At 18.5% G+C, this 18,511-nt stretch overlaps 2 protein-coding genes across 2 annotated transcripts; one reads left to right on the top strand and one right to left on the bottom strand.

Annotated features, from left to right (window-relative positions):
* Positions 1–3,302: 3,302 nt before the first annotated feature.
* PGO_001190 (variable surface protein) lies at positions 3,303–4,383 on the top strand (the record flags this gene model as incomplete). The annotated part of the gene is made up of 3 exons (XM_028690907.1): positions 3,303–3,332; positions 3,722–4,069; positions 4,288–4,383. 3 exons carry the CDS (start codon positions 3,303–3,305, stop codon positions 4,381–4,383), a joined length of 474 nt encoding a protein of 157 aa, XP_028546708.1.
* Positions 4,384–8,850: 4,467 nt separating this feature from the next.
* Positions 8,851–10,136, bottom strand: PGO_001185 (variable surface protein; the record flags this gene model as incomplete). The annotated part of the gene is made up of 3 exons (XM_028690906.1): positions 8,851–9,012; positions 9,141–9,974; positions 10,110–10,136. The coding sequence occupies 3 exons, from the start codon at positions 10,134–10,136 to the stop codon at positions 8,851–8,853; spliced, it is 1,023 nt and encodes a 340-aa protein (XP_028546707.1).
* Between the last annotated feature and the right edge of the window lie 8,375 nt (positions 10,137–18,511).

The following is an 18,511-nucleotide window of genomic DNA, read 5'->3' as shown; positions in this document are numbered from 1 at the left end:
CATATATTCATGGGGCTATGTAACTCAAGAGCATCAGATATACAAATAGATAAATGAAAAGAAAAAGAGAGAGAAAAAGAAAATAAAAAAGCAAAAAAATTATTAGATATTTCTTTTACATGCTAACTAAATGATAAATAATATTAAATCGTTAAAATCTATATTTTTTATCTATCCAAGGGTTATTATTAGTGGCATATTTCAAATGTTTTATTTTATATATGTGTTATATTATATGAATTTAATAAAATATAACTATTTAATTTGTTTTAATTTAAATATTTCGATATCTAATTTGGCATATTGTTATAAATAATAAAATTGTATTTGTTTTTTTTATATATTATTAACTTAGGAATAAATATAATAAAAATACCTCCCTCAATATTATTAACGAAAGATCATAATAATGCATATATCATATATTAATATATTTTTTATGTATATTATAATGATATATACATTCAACCTAAAATAGTCATCATAATCATTATAATAAATTAGAATATATATATATTAAATCATTTGATAAAGGCATTCTCATTCAAATCATAGTTCATATAAATATGGTTAATATATTTATAAATGTAATCTCAATAGGATATGCATTTCATAAATAATGGAAAAAATTTACATATATATACAAAAAAAAAAAAATTAAATAAAATAAAACTATATACTACGCAATATTCATTTACAAATGTTATATTCAACAAATTTCAAACATTATTTTATATCTCAAATTACAGAGATGTATATATCATATAAATGTTTTAATATTAAAAATTTTTTATAGGGTCTAAAGAATTGACTTCTAAATTTTACGTATTTGATTTATTTTAAATATTTTTTTAATTAATATTGATATGTAAAACAAAGTTCTTATACATCTAATGGAAAAATAATTTTCGTTTCTGATTGATTTATGAACTTATTTCCTTAAATATATGCGATTTTATAAAAAAATACATAAAAGGCATTCGCCATTTCAGAACATTACTAATCCGATATATTAAATATTTTTTAATTTTTATATATTCTTAGGTATTAAATAACTGAAAATCATATTATAATCATCTTATATATTGATAAAATATATATTATAAAAAAATTGTTTGATCATATTTTTAAGGAATATATATGCAATGTTATAATTGCAGTACTAATCAAAGTATCATTATTGAAAATAAATGTAAAAGATTTATCATTTTTCATGACAATATAAATTTTTATTACAATTATCTATACATAACTATTAATTTTTATATCATTTTATTAAAGCACATTTCAAATAACTATTTCTGTAAATAAATTTATGCTTTTCATATGAATTGTCTCAGCATATTTTGCTTTCACATATCATTATTTTACATTAATTATTAAGATAAATGTATGAAAATACTCTATATACAAGTGTAATATATTTATTCTATAAAATTATAATGTATTTTGATTTTTTTTTATTAAAAAAGTACTCTAAAGAATTGATAAAAGAATTAAATACTACATAATAAACACTAATATATTACATGTGCTCTAATATTGTAAATTATAAATACATATAACATCTATAGTAAAATATAACATATATATCTTATAGTTTTTTCATTGAAATGCTAATCCCTTTCAAATTATTCAAGAAATGAATAAAATTTTTTATTCACAATTAGATAATAAAAAAAACAATAATTATTACATGTATATTATGTTTTATTATTCATACATAAATAGTATATTTCCTTAGAATTTACTATAAATATAAATTTAATATATGTTATTATTTTTAATTTAAAATGTTTATCCCAACCACCTTAATATAATGTACATTAGAATACTAAAGTTTCATAAATATATGAAATGTGAAGTGTAAAAATATTATACTGCATTCTGCAGCACTCTATATCTATAAAAATTTTGTTTTCTTTATTCTTTTTACTTATAGGATGCAATATATATTTTAGGTATTTTATTATTTAAAATTCGATATACATGATTAATAATATTATGGAAAGTTGGTTATAATTTATAGGATATTCTTAAAAAAGCAAAAAAACTTATTGTATATGTTATAATATGTAATTTATCATTGAACCATATACATCAAAATATTATATAAATTCATTCGTTCATATGGTTTGTATTTTATGATATATTTTGTTTTAATTTTATGGAAAGATTTTATATTTTAAAGATATACTCGTTAAAAAATTAAAAAAATAAAATGAATTATACTTATAATATATAATTCGTAATATGGTTTACATTAGATATATATAGAAAGAGTTTTGTTTTATTTTTTCAGAAATATGCATTTATAATTAAACCTGTATATAGTTTATATATATTATAATTTAGAAATATATATGTATAGATTTTATTCATAAACTACATTGACTCTCATCACCAATATATATTGTTATATAATGTTGAATCAAAATATATTTTTTATGTTCTATTTATATGTTATATATGTGGCTATAATTAATTTTAATAACTTAGTTCATCCTTTCTATATGAAATTATTGGAATCAGTAATCAATTAATAAAAAATTATAAATTCTTAATAATGTAATAAATTCCTATAATATTTAATAGACTTATAATGGTAATTTTTTTTTTATAATTTCTTAGTATAATTTAATGTGATCATTTTACCTTTAAACAATAATATATACTTCATTTAACAATAATTTATAAAAATACTATATTTATATATTTATAAATATTCATTACTCGTTTAGTATATAGATTAAATTAAAAATATATACATTTTATTATATTTAAGAAAATATAAACATAACACATTAACAAAATATTTATATATTTAATTCATAAAAATAAGTATTTATTATCAATATCCATTTATTTTCAATATATACATTCAAGAATAAGACATATAAATAAATATTATGAGATAAATATCAATCATATGATTGCATGTAATTTATTATATTAAGTGATTTATTTATTGTATGAGAAATATTTATAAATCAGTAATAAAAATATATTTTTATATCATCCTACATCTTTATTTAATTTCTGAGTTATATGTGTATTCTACATATTTTTTTATAATATAAATAATTGCTTCTCTTATCCATAACGGATTATTCAATCATATTCTTCTATATAAGAATAACTAAATAAAAATGCAATTTTATAAAATGTGTTCAAAATTTATGTATTATATATTAAAATATTATTTATGTAAATATAGTATGTAGTGTGAAAGTTATAACTACTGACATTTATAACTACAAATATATAAATTTTATTTTGCTTAATTAACAAAAAATATCACAATGACACTCCAAATTGTTATAGACGATAATGTAGGTTCCTATTATTAATATCAATTGCAATATACCATAACTAATTTGAAAACATGTGTATTTATATAAACACAGGAAGATGTTATTTTTTATTAATATTTTTTAAATCGTTTATATGCATTTTGACTTTTTTTTTAGTTCAATTTTGATTGTATATTTCCTAAGTGCATTTATGATTATAATAATCATAATAAAGGTGCAGTAAATGTTAATTAAATCAAACTTAATAGTGTGTTAAGTAGAATTCATAATGAACATTCATGTGCTAAGAATGAATCTGGAATTTTAAATATTATTGCGAAGAACTTATACTCTATTTACTCCATATAAAAAATGTACTGCCCTCTGATATAAAACACCGTTGTTTATTTTTTAACTATATGCTAAAGTTTCAATTAAAAGATAGTCAGTGCTCTAATGTGAACACTAATGTAACTTATACAAAAAATATTAATTACACCATTGAAGGTGGTACTTATCAAATTCCTAATGTGTGTATTAAAAATTTTGAAGATATTCGTGAGAATATAAATATCACATTGGACAAACTGAAAAAACTATATGATGATTTTTTAGGAAGTGCTAATATTTGCCCTAATGGTAGCGATTGTTTTATTGCGTACTTGGAATTAACAAAAATATGTAAAAGATCAAATAACGATAATTTTCAAAAATTACTAAGAAATTTTGAGTACGAATATGTGACATATTTTCCTGGAGTACATGAAAGAATGGAAGTTTTTGCATCCTTGAAAAATTAGCAAATCATTATATTAGCCTTAATTATTATATGTTTTACATTATTAATGGTAACATTTTTTTCCTGTAAGGTTAAAGATAATATTAACATATTTAATGTATAAATGAATCAAAAATTACATTACGTGTAACTATGAGAAAATTACATAAATTAAATAATTCATTCATATATATGGAATTATTCCTATATTATCAGTATACTTCTTATTGTTATTTCTTACAAATGATAATAAGAAAGCTAAGAAGAACTTGGAACAAAAACAATAATGATCGTCTCAACATGAAGGATTAAATTGTGTTGACACACAACAATTTTATTCATGATAAGTACCAATAAAAAGGTACCTCCTTAGGATACCAATGAAAAACATATTATTACGATTAAACAGTTCAACTAAGTTTCATTTACACAATAAAATAAAAAACCTGTGATTTTCTTTAACAATAGGGAAAAAATAATAAGTAAAAATGTAATAAAATATAGTGTTTTAAATAAATTCACATCATTCGCAAAAATTTTAGTGATTTCTATGAAGTACAAACAGATAATAATCTATGAAAAAAATTAACTATTATAATGGGTTATTACTACTAATACAAAAATAGAGATATTAAAATTTCAAACACATACTGTTTTTTTATAATATCATTTATACAACCCAATAATTTTTTATTATACATAATTAAAACAAGAAACATAATTAAATAAATATTATAAAGAAATGAAATATATATGTAGTGACATAATTTATATGTAATGTAATAGAGTAAAAAATATGAAAAATTAAAATAAAAACAATGATAAATTTTATTATTTCTTTTTTAAATAACTGATCATCATAATTACTTGAATATATTCCAATAAAAGCATAGAATCTTTTAATTAGAGTACAAATAATTATATTCATTTACATTTGTATGATTAAGAATGAGCTATTATTAAAATATTCCCATAAAATTTACGTAATTTTCATATTTACATAGAGAATATTTTAGTAGAAAAAAATGAAAATCATGCATTGAATGTTCAAAATAAACTATTTTAATGTATTTGACATATAATATCATAAATGTATTAATTAATATTTGTAATATAATAAAGATAATATATTCATTAACTTATATTTTCAGATTAGTTTATTCAATGATTATGTTTTTTATAATGATTTAATATGTTCTTTAATCTTATGCTTTTTTATCCATATTTATAATAATCTAAAAATACGTAAAAATATTATATGCAAAAACTAAATATACCTATACATATTATTTTGTTAATTACAGCTTAGCAAAAAATATAACTAGATGACATAGATGACTAACATATAAAAAATATCGATACGTGTTCAATTATGATTAAAATATGTATTAAGTAGAAGTAATAATATGAGTTTTTTATATTTTATAATTATAAAATTTAGTAATATAATATACAAGTGTTGTATATCATATAGAGTAATTATGTTTATCATATAGAAAGTGATATTTCACTTTTGATCATTAAAAATTAAATATGTCACATGAATAAATTAGAATGTTTAGTCATTTTTTTATAATAAAATGTCATTAAATGTTATTTATTAATAATATTAAATATATATATATTGTGTAATAGAATAGATATACCCAATCTAATAAAATATAATAGTATTTATATATTTTAATATATTTATTTAATTTTTCTATAAAATATTATATTCCCTTGAATTCCCAAAATGCATATATCCTTAAATATATTGTATCCCATAATTATCTTACTTATGCGTATATGTTTTTTGTCTAATATATATACAAATTTTGTTCTAGTAAATATTTTTCATTATATATAAATAAAACAATAATTTTCTATATACTTTGCTCCATATATTTTTTGATACAAAAAATTTTAGTTTATAGTTATTTGAGTATATTTTTTTCATATTTTCAATTATCATCGAATGATTAAATTTTTATATATTATGTTCTCTTTATTCATTTCATTTAATAAAAGATATGATCATAAATAATATAATTTTAATATATTTACTCATAAGTGTATTAATATTAGGTACGCATTATTTAAAATAATTTCTTGAAGGATGCTTAAATATTTCATAATATCATTTACATAAAACATGCTCGTTTTACATATCTAATTGAAAATTTATAATAAAGGAGTGCATGTATGCATAATCCATTGCAATAAATATGAATTTATACTATTAGAGAAATGATAAAATCATAATATTTATTTATATATAATCAATGTTAATATTTTTTTTTTTTATTCTTGCTTAATTCTTAGTGTGATATAGAAAACGCTATGGTGTAACATCCTGATATTTTATTCTATATAATTAATTATATAACTAATGAAAAGGTAACATATATAACGAAAATTTATTTCCTAACAAACACTTTTTACAAATTATATAAATAAATGAAATATATTAAAAGAGAAAGCTATGTATTTTCACATTATAAAGCGTGTATTTATAAAATTTTGACATTACTTTATATGGTTGTTAAATATGCTTACACTTATTAAAAGCACTAGTACAAAATTTATGTTATTAATATATATAATATGTATATTTAAATAAATATTTACATAAATTTATTGTATTTCTCCTTATATTATTACAAATAACTATATACAAATATCTTATAAAATTTTCAGGAATTAATTATTTTATAAAAAAATGTTACATAAAAAAATTCATAATATTATGAAATATTATCTATATTTAATAAAATGTACGTGGAATGTTTTTTATGTAATAACATATATATCATGATACAGTGCATTTATTTTTATTATAATATTAAATAATTTCGATTGATATGATATTTTATGGAACAACAAATTTACATATTTTGGTATACATATATAATAAAGTGTAATTATTATATATCCTATTCTAGAATTAATTAGTTGTTCTTCCAAAAAGTATTATTTATAATAAATTTATGTAAATATAACAAAAAATTACTATTTGATAAAATCGATAATACGTTTTTTACTTGTTCATATAGTTTATAAGAATATAAATAAAATGAGTTCTTTAGATAAGTTATGAATAGAACACTATGAAAATCATATCTTGTATATTACAGACAATCATATAAGTGTGAACTTTCATATAATTTCACCTAAATGTATAATTATTAATGCAGTATTTTAGATAACTTTTTATTTTACTAGAGATAGCTTGTTTAGTAACTATCTAATAACACAGCAATAATTAATGTGCTCATAAAATTAATATATATGTCAAAGTCTAAAAAAATCTGAGTATTCACTATCACATAAATATATTAAAAAATTTATAATACTTAAAATTTATTTATTGTTGAATATGATGTTTTTATAAGTTTAATGTTAATGTCACTATAAAAAATAATAGTATAGTATTATTATGCTAAACATATTTTATTACAAAATTTAGTATAAATATATTCTAACATATTATTATATATATATTTAGTTTACTTTGAGCAGGTTCCATAATTATATGTATTTATTATATTAGTATATCCATAATATATAAATAGAAAAATATAAATAGATTTTTATTAATAAAAATACATTTAATATTCATTTCATTGCAATTTTCACAAAAATAAACTCTAATTAATATTATATTTTTAACATATACATATGTTATATTATGGTATAATATTCTTAAATTACGCAAATATTCATAAATTATATTCTATAATAAGTAATTATACATATTTTATTAAATGTAAAGGATAAATATAAAATCCTTTCTCTGAAGCCTATAACAAAATACTTTGAATAAAATAAGAATAATTAATTTTAATTACAAAAAAAAAAAAATTAAGATGTTATAATCTACTAAATATAAATGGTGAAAAATGAATGGGATCAACTAATTTATTTATGTTTTAAAAAAATAATATAAATTGTATAAATATCATTCATACTATTTTATTATATGAAGAAGAAAAAATAATCTCTTAAGTACAACAGTGATTGTGGAATTCAACCATACGTATTTTACATATTTATCATATAACATATATATGTAAAATATATAATAATAAAATATAAACTATAAATAAAGAATAATTGAACCTATTTCTTTCTTATCAAATAACACTCCATAATACAAATAAATAAATTTCTGATTCCTTGTAAAAAAATAAAATCATTTGCTCATATAATATAATTCTTATAATCATACACGTATATACACCAATTAACGAAGAATATCTGAAATATAAATGAATAAAAAAAAAATTATACCAGAGATACTACAAGAAATAACAGCGTATTATATTCTACTGAAATATGATTTAATCACTTAACCATATATTCTATATACTGAATACTAAATCTGTGCATTATTATATTGTTCTCCATACTCAGATGAAATACGCTCTTATATCTGAGCAAAAATTAAAATGTTATAAATATAGGTGATGTTCAATATTTGAAGAGCTATGTTTTTAAATATCATTAAGAAGATAGTATAATTATATAGATATATATAGATAGATATAGAGTTCTTCTTATTTTATACAATAGATACAATTATTTTTATGATGAAGAAATATTTTAAACATCATATTTTATACATTGAATATGCAAAAACATAAAAATAATTTTTCATATTTTTATATGATTATACTGAAATATTTTTTCTTTCAAATTAATTATATTCTCTTTTATAAAAATTGCAATTTTATTTGATTTATTTTATTTATTAAAGCAAAGTTTTCTACACTTACAGCAATTTTATTTTTATGAAGATTAGTCCTCTGAGGTATATGCTATTCGATAATCATTATAATTAATATTATTGTATGTCCTATCAAATGAATCCATTAAGTTCTTATGATGCTTATTCTCTTTCCTAATCCTCCTTTTTAACATTCTTACCCTTGGTTGTAAAAATGATCCATAAGTTGTGTACTGAAAATAAAGCATTAATATGATAGATTTGTATATATTTAATATATTTTTTTATAAAATATATACTATTATTAAAAATGTAGATTGTAATCTAATATAAATTTAAATAGATTAAACTTATGTTTAACTTTATACAAAACAAACATAATTGCTATAAGTGCAAAACCGAAAAAAATAATTCCTGAACTTGTTCCTGCACTTGCACTAATTGCTGTTATCGCACTTGTAATTATTTCTGTGCTACTGCTTGCTTCTTCTCTTGTGCTTATTTCTGTGCTTGCGATTGTTTCGGTGATTCTAAATGTGTTTCTATCTTTCCATTTTTTTTTAAAGTATTGCAAGACAGGTTTACCATATCTACAATTACTCCAACTAGTTAAGTAACTTTTATATATTTTCAAAACATTATCTAGTTCTTGATCAAGACTGCCATTATATTTATCTGGATAATTTTCTAAATAGTCCATGTAATCTTCAATTTTCTTTACTTTGGATGCATTTCTTTGTATTGGTTGTATAAAAAGATCATTTAATTCATATATTTCCTCTAAATATCCCATTATTTTTAATACATCATTATCTATTTCAACAATATGCTTCAAACATACATCAGATATATCTACCCTTTTTGGGTCTTTTTTCCGTCTCATTACATCGTAACAATTTTTTGCTGTTCCACAGTAACCGCCATACTTTTGAGCTATATATTTTAGTTTATAATAGAAATAATTACAATGTGCCTCTATATTATCGTTTTGTTTTTTTTTAATTATATCATGTAAATAAAAAAGAAGTTGAATGCATATATTTTCTATGTCTACAGATAACCAATAATGTTTTTGTATATTATTTCTAAAATCACTACAAATCATTGAATACGAAGTTAGTTCTTTACCATGCATTTTCCTCCTACATTTATTATATTCATTTCTACATTCGGGGAATATACCCATAAAATTGAACTAAGAATGGATTTAAAAATATATAAAAAAATTTAAACTATATTTTTATGAAAATATTTTTTCTTCATTTTAAAAATATATTCTACATTAAAATAATAATATAAATGATAATTTAGAAAAAAAGTAGAAGTATACTTTGCTTTCTTCATTATTTGTGGCCATTATGGTTTTAAATGTATATTAATAATAATATATTATAGTAACATTTTGCCTTATAATCATTAGGATATGTGTTATATTCATAGAATATGAATAAATATATGTTAACAATTTACCTGAATTTTTTAAAAAAAATATTTTTACGCCATTCTTCTTTAAAATTAATCTCTAGCAGTATTCCCTTTTTACCGAGTAGTAGATTTATTTTTTTAGATATATATATATCAAGAAAAAATTGCTACTAGCTTATGAGCTATATATAAATATGCAGAGAAAAGAAATATGATTTTGTAAATTTTTTATATATATAATATTATTATAATAAAAAAAATTACACGATGTTATATATTAAATGGATATATATTCATATATGTAATAGATTCATCAAAAAATATTTATATGCACTTCTTTAAAATATTTTTAAAAGGGATATAGCAATAAAGTATGCGTATTTAGCATTTGAGGTTAATATGACAGTATTTCTATCATTTTTATATAAAAAAGTTTATAACTATAATATTATGATTTAATATAAATTTACTTAAACTATAAACAAAAATATTCTTCAATACACATTAATATTATATGTCATATAATTCTCTATATGAGTATATAATGTAATATAATTTAATATTATAATCATATATTTACATTAAATTATTCTTAGATAATGTATTTATTATGCATAAAATGTTTTATGCTATGAGTGGATATCATGAAAATAATGATAATATTACTGCCAAATATATACATATTTTTGATATAAAAAATTAAATTATAATTAAACAAAATGTGCATATGTTATTTTGTTCAATTAAATGTATATATTATTTAATATTTCCAGTAATGTAAATTTTAATAAAATGCGTACAGTATCGACATAATATATTAATTTTATGGTAAAATAAATTTACACAACCTCTTTATATGTTATTAATGAATATAAAATTACATTTTATTCCATTTATAATATTTATAATCTTTTTATTTTGTGAGCATTAGTAACTATAATTATATCACCACTATATGGCAAATGTAATATATTTGCTTATTATTAATACATTTAAAAGATAAATATCTTAGTATAAATAAAAAAGAATACTAATTTTCACATTTTAATTTATCGCTGATAATAATATATAACGCATATATTGTTTTATATTTCTATTTTAGAATATATTGTTTATTAAATTCCTTGAAGACCTAAGTTACTTATATATCAAATAATTATATTTCATAGAAATTCCCTTTAGAATTGTGTTCAATTTTCCTTAGTTTATATTAAAATATTTTTAAAGAAATAACAGATTCATTTATTATAATATTTTATATAACAATATTACAAGGCTATTTTAATAAAATCTGTAACAGCTTTGAATTAGAGATTTTTTGTATTCGATATGAAATATAACCTTATAAAAATCCATTGCCTCTTGGAGTACAATGTGTCTATTATTCATTCTAATAAAAATGAGGGCTTGTATTCCACATTTACTACCTCTTTATGAAATTTTATTATAATTATATCATATTAATAAATTAGTCCTTGTTTATTATTTTAACATATAAAAATACTGTTTTATTATAATAAGAATCAGTTCAGGATACAATATAATTTATAAAAATATATATTTAATGTTATATAAAATGCTAACGTGTGTATAATTATACTCTATTTCTTGGATTATAAAAAATTATGAAATATTATATATTTTCAAAAAAATTTTATAACATTATTAGTATTGCAGATTACACATTATAAAAGCATATTCAAATATGAAGCAGTTATAAGTTGTATTCTCAATGATATTAATAAATAGAATCATATTTATATGAGATAGTAAGTTGGAACAAATATGTGATATAATATAATATATTTATTTTTTCTCTTTTTTACTACTAAATAATATATTTTATTATATATTTTTTCAGTCTTAAATATATTTGTGTTAGGAATATTTTATATATTATTTTATTGAAAATATCTTTGAGATCAAAAAAATTAGTCTTTATTTTTTTCTGGTGTCTATTCTGAAATTACAGTGTATAATTAAAAAACATATTCTCACTTCATGAAAAGCATTACGTTATTTTTTTTTTTTTCCCTCATACGGATTTTTAAACAGTCTAAAAATGAAAAAATATATATCATAAATAATGATATATCTATTTTATCCCAATAATGGTTAAGAAAAATATCACTTCTATATTCTCATGGATTAAAAACGCAACATGAAATTAATTCATACAATATATACGCAGAGAAACATTAAATTTGTTTCATGATCATAAGAAAATAATTGAATATAATTTAAAAAAAAAATAACTTATATATATAAGTGGACATGGTAAAACCTTATTATATATACAATTATATATAAATCTGTAATAATTTTATTTTATATTATCATTATTTCATAAATAATTATAATAACAGATTTGTTTCAAATCTTTCAAATATACATATTTTTCGAGGTTCCTAAATATTTTTTTATTATACGTATGTATGCCTAGTATTTTAGTTTTGAATATATATATGAAAATGTTTATAGCTGTTATTTATATATTGTATAAAATAAGGTTTTTTTATCTAATTCTATGTTAATACCTAATAGCCATGTAATTCTTCCTAAGGATAGACATATTAATCTGCAACCAATGCGCGTTCTAATTTTTTTTTTGATTATGATTATTAGTTTATGAGTACAAAAAATCGCTAATTAAATAATAAAAACCATATAATTATCTTAAGGAATTATACAAATTTTATTCTTACTTTACCGCTTAGTCTATGTAGTTTATATACAAAAAGTGTACACTTTTTATTTTAGTGATACAATTATTTAAAGAACACAGAAATGAATTCCTTTAATTTAGTATGGTCTAACAATTTTACAAGAATGCTTTATATTAATATATATGTTATGGAATTATATTATAGGTTATTTAATAAACTACAGTTATGGAAACATAATTAAGCACTATAGCACAACAAGTGAAAGCATTATTTGTTTTGTATCCTTTTTTTTCATGTTTTAAATGGTGAATTACTAATAATTCTATTACTGAAGTTTATCCTCCTATATCTTATTCTAATTCTATATGCTGTTGAACATTTCTACTAACATTTTTATATGTTTTTCAATATTTTCTTTTATTTTTAATCATTTGAGGTATTCAAAAAATTATATGAATTAACATTTTAGTTCTATTCATTTATAACAATTTTGAACAAGTTATATAATATGTATAAATAGTATCATTACATCAATTGTTCATTTTTATATGATTATAAGTTGTATAATGCAGGTAAACAATAAATTTAGGACAAATATAACACTTTTTATTGTTTTTATTTCTTATAATAAGATAATTGTTCTTTTTAAAATAAATTTTTTTTAGTATATATTTATTTAGTATAATAAATAATATATTTATTTATAGGAGTACAAAAAATCATTATAAATGATTGCCCTTTTATTGTATTTACAAATATTAGATTATCATCCAACATGATTAATTCTACTTTATTATTTTATTGAGCTTTGATATATATAAAGTAATTAAAACATTACATTATATAAAATGAAATATATGGTTCCATTTATGTGTTTTATGATTTTAATTATTCACTCAAATTATTTGACCTTTTATTGAACTACAAAAATATTAATTTGTGATTGATTTATATGATTATGCTAAAAATATGTTTATATTTCTTTTTATTCATATTTGACCAATGAATAAATAATAAGTAATCTGTTAAAAAAATCATAAATACATTATTATTAACATGAGAACTTACATATTTAATTATATTTTTGGAAGCATGAACAATAAGATAATTATATTTTAACTTATAACTTTAAAATTTAATTTTATATTTATTTGTATTTTTTTAGAAAATAACTAAAAGTGTGACAAATAATCATATAAATAGATTTAATTTTCTATATGATTATATTTATTATTAATTGTAAAATGTAAATATTTATAAAAATTCATAAATTTTTTGCTATCCTTTGACATATTATTTGTATGATTTTAACACCGTAAAAACATTTTTTTACTCGTCTAAAGGATATATTTATATATATATATTAATGAAAATATGATGACCTATTTAATATTTTATTTTTTCATAAAATGCTAAAGCAGAAATGTGTAACAGGTTTCCTTTTATTGTACTAACTATTGTTACAATATAAATTATTCTTTTTATTTACTGGACAATTTTCTTAATTTTAAACAAAATTTTCATTGAATGTCTTATTATTTACTATAAATTTATTTTAATACAAAAATTCGTAAAGTACCATATCCATTTGTACAATTCTTTTCCACATTAAAACTAATTCTTATTGTAACCAAATATTCAATAAAACATTTATTTATCTCATACATAATTATATCTTTCTATACTTTTAATGTATAAAAAATGCCTATGTATGATTTTTTTTTAATACAAAGTAATTAATTGATTTCTAAATGTTAATAAGTAAATTATAATGGATTATAAAAAAGTGACAATATAATTTTTACTGAAAAAGCATAAAATAAAAATGACGTCATATAAATAATTTTAAATATAAAAATAATGTAAAACAAACATTAATGCATAGCATAAGATTTTGTATTAATATTATTATAGTATTATTATAATTTTTATATTTAAAATAATATTTGCATTACAAAATAAATATTTATTAAAAAATATATATAATTTGTTTGTATTCTTTTTGTTTCTTATAAATAAAAATTATTAATAAGTTTTCTAAAAATTAACTAATATGAAGACATTAAAAATTATAGTTTATTTTAAGCGATGACAAAACTATACATGTAATAAAATCGTTAAACAATAATATATACATCTATACTACGAAATAATCATTCCATATATATATGAATAGAAAACATTTTTAAATATTTTTATTTGAATTTATTTTTTTTGTTATAATTGTATAATAGACAAATTCAGAACATATATAATTTAAATAAAGTCCCAGAAACTTAGTACATAATATATCACTTTTTTTTTTATAATATTACAATAGTAAGAATGTGATAATATTATTATATCAGTAATTATATTTATACATATGTTTGAATATATTAGATAATAATTAATGTAATAGGAATGTAATTATATTCCTTCAATGTATATATAATTAGAAATAATAACGGCAATTAATCTAAAATAAAAAAAAGTGAAGCAAATATTATAAGAACGAAATATATATACATAATAAAAATACAAATATTAATAATATACTCAAATAATAACCAATATGTCCTGTTAGTATATAATACTAATAAATTGGTGTACAAAAAATATAAATATATTTATATGATGTTATAAAAAAATAAATCATAATTGTAGCATGAATATAATATTCATAAATATATAAAATAATACTAATATATATAATAATAAATTATATATTTTAATTATCAAAAGTATTTATGTATATGTATTTTTATCAATTTTAATAAAATAATATAATCATACATTCATATTAATAAAAAAAATGAGAATATAATCATTTTTTTAAAAATTTACTTATGAAAACGTGTTAATGTGAAATATTAATTACAATATATCTACTTCAATATATAATTTATAAATATTAATATATACTGTATATCCACTAAAAGAAAAACCGTATCCCAAGAACTAAAATAATAAACTATGAACCATGGCATATCCTGGATTCCCTAATGCATGTTATTTGGCATACGATCATTTGGATTGTTTTATCTAAAAACCAGGTTTATGTTTTTTATTTATTCATTAATATAATTAAAAATAAATACAGCATACCAGAAATAGTTACTAACACACAATGATTAGAATAAAAATTTATAATACTTTCCTTTCTTTTTTTTTTTTCTATGAATTGTATAATTTTTATAAAGAGTAAATAAATGTTCCCTAATATTATGTATAAATCCTTTTAAAATTTGGTATTTTGTTTTAGTAAAATTCCATAACATTTTTATTTAATACGAAAAGACATATAGTCATACTAAATTTGACACTCTCTATTGTTGGATATAAATATTATTGTGTCAATTTCAACATTATAAGAATTTTCTATATAAATATACATTAGCTTTATATAATTTTTTTCACAAGTACTTAGTTTTCGTAAGACTATTCTTTTTATATTATATTGGTATTATCCTGTATATTCCTTATCTCCTAATAGTGAAAATGATACGAAAAATGTTGACACATATAAAATTCAATCGAAATATACTGTAAGAATATAAACAAAACATTTAGATATAACTGTTTCTGATGCTGAAGTTATATGTTGTCAATCTATGAAATAATTGTATGTAATGTATACCGACGAAAATATACATCATTGCAAAATATATTTTTTAAATATCTGTATTATTGTCTATATAAGCTGAAACTAGAGGATGGAGAAGCTATTCCAATTATAAAATATTTTTATATGGGATTGATTAAAATAGCTAATTCCTTCTCCAATTTAAAGGAGTTTTTGTATAATGAGAAAATAAAATAATATTTATGATGATTTAGAGAGATTCAAAAATCTATATGACCTTAATGTAAAAATTGATAACATAACAAATTATGGTAGTAGTCAATGTAATAATGAATGGAAATGTAATTGTCTAAAAAGGTGTGAAGACATATATAATCACCTTAGGAATGAATGAGAAACAAGCTATATCCCAGGTTCATATAGAGCAACTAAAAATATCAGAAATATGCTGAGCAATCAATATTAAATCACTGAATGTAATATAAGTATACCCAAAATGTTACATTCTCTTTCAAAAAAAAAAAATTAGTTGTTTCTACTTCATTTCTTATTGTTATAATATTAATAATATTATGTGTCTTTTTATTATTTATAAGATAAATAATATGTATATTTTAACTACAAAATAATTGTTAAAATAACATCAAACTATATATATATACTTAAAAAATTATATTTTCAGTTTAATATATCTTTTTTTATTAGTTCACTCATTACCGCTTATACTTGCAGACTTATATGAAAATGATAAGTAAATTATTTATAAATACAGATGAAGTATATGATATATTGCAATCATATAAAACATATGGAAATAATTCATGGAATATGAGATATAATGTATTATATAATTCTTCTTAGTTATACGATTGTATATAAAATTACAAGAATATAATTCATTAACATATCATAAAAAAGGAAGAAATTAAATTTTTTGGAGTTAGATTCTATTAGTATTTCCATATAAAAGAAAATAGAGCTTATAATATAAAAATATATTGATGAAACGGTAAAATTATTATAGTAATGCTTCAATATAATGAATTCAGAATGTTACAGATATTATTTATTTCTTGGTGAATGACTAAATATGAAACTCATATAACTTATAAACCTATCTTTTTAATATTCTGTATTTTTATTGAAAATTTTTTTTTTTTATTATTAAACAAATCTCATAAATATAAAAATATAATACAAATTGAAATAAGAGATTTCCATATATACCATACTATTCAATTACATTACTTTTTATAATAATGTATTTTCAAATAAGAAATAAAAATGACGAAAATTAATTTTTATTTAAAATGATTTTTATATTATTCATATGATGTTTTTTTAGGAAATATAACGCGCTCCCCTCATTCTATAATATTTATATGTGAAATTTTATTTTAATATAAATTAGTTAGTAATACGGCAACACATGAGTACAAATACATAATTATTGTTATATTTTTAATAATTTCATTTAATATGCCTCTTTGAATTACATTATATATTTTCCCCATCTTATATGAGTAATATAGTAAACATTAATAAATTTATAATACTAAGATCTATATTCCATTATGTATATTCATTGAAGTAAAAAAGAATGAAAATTTATGTTTATTTAAGTAAAAATGTTATTTTATATTCATACACATCATATATAATACATATGAATTTGATTCACCAGACTTTATTACATAACGTAATTCTTAGTTAGAAATATTATCATATTATATCATAATGAATTTATATGTAATAATATATAAAATATTACATAGTTACTTGTTATTTCATTATAATACAAGATATCATTATATAAAGTTTAATTCCTAACATAAAAATGCCATGCGCAAAATTTACCTATCGAATACAAAAAAAATAAAAATTAACTCCATGCCCTTAGCTATGAATTCAAAAATAGCATATTAACTGACTGAAATATTCTTTCATTAAAATGACGTAATATTTTTTTTTATTATTTTATATTGTATATTAATTATTTTTATTTTATATTAAATATTTTATAGAAAAATTCTGAATATATTTTTATTACATTATTCTATATGCGTTTAAAGAAAA

This window comes from Plasmodium gonderi (genome assembly GCF_002157705.1).
Source record: "Plasmodium gonderi DNA, contig: Pgo-contig_118, whole genome shotgun sequence".
NCBI classification, from domain to species: domain Eukaryota; phylum Apicomplexa; class Aconoidasida; order Haemosporida; family Plasmodiidae; genus Plasmodium; species Plasmodium gonderi.
Note: the sequence above shows the minus strand (reverse complement) of the source record. Positions and strands in the feature narration are given on the sequence as shown.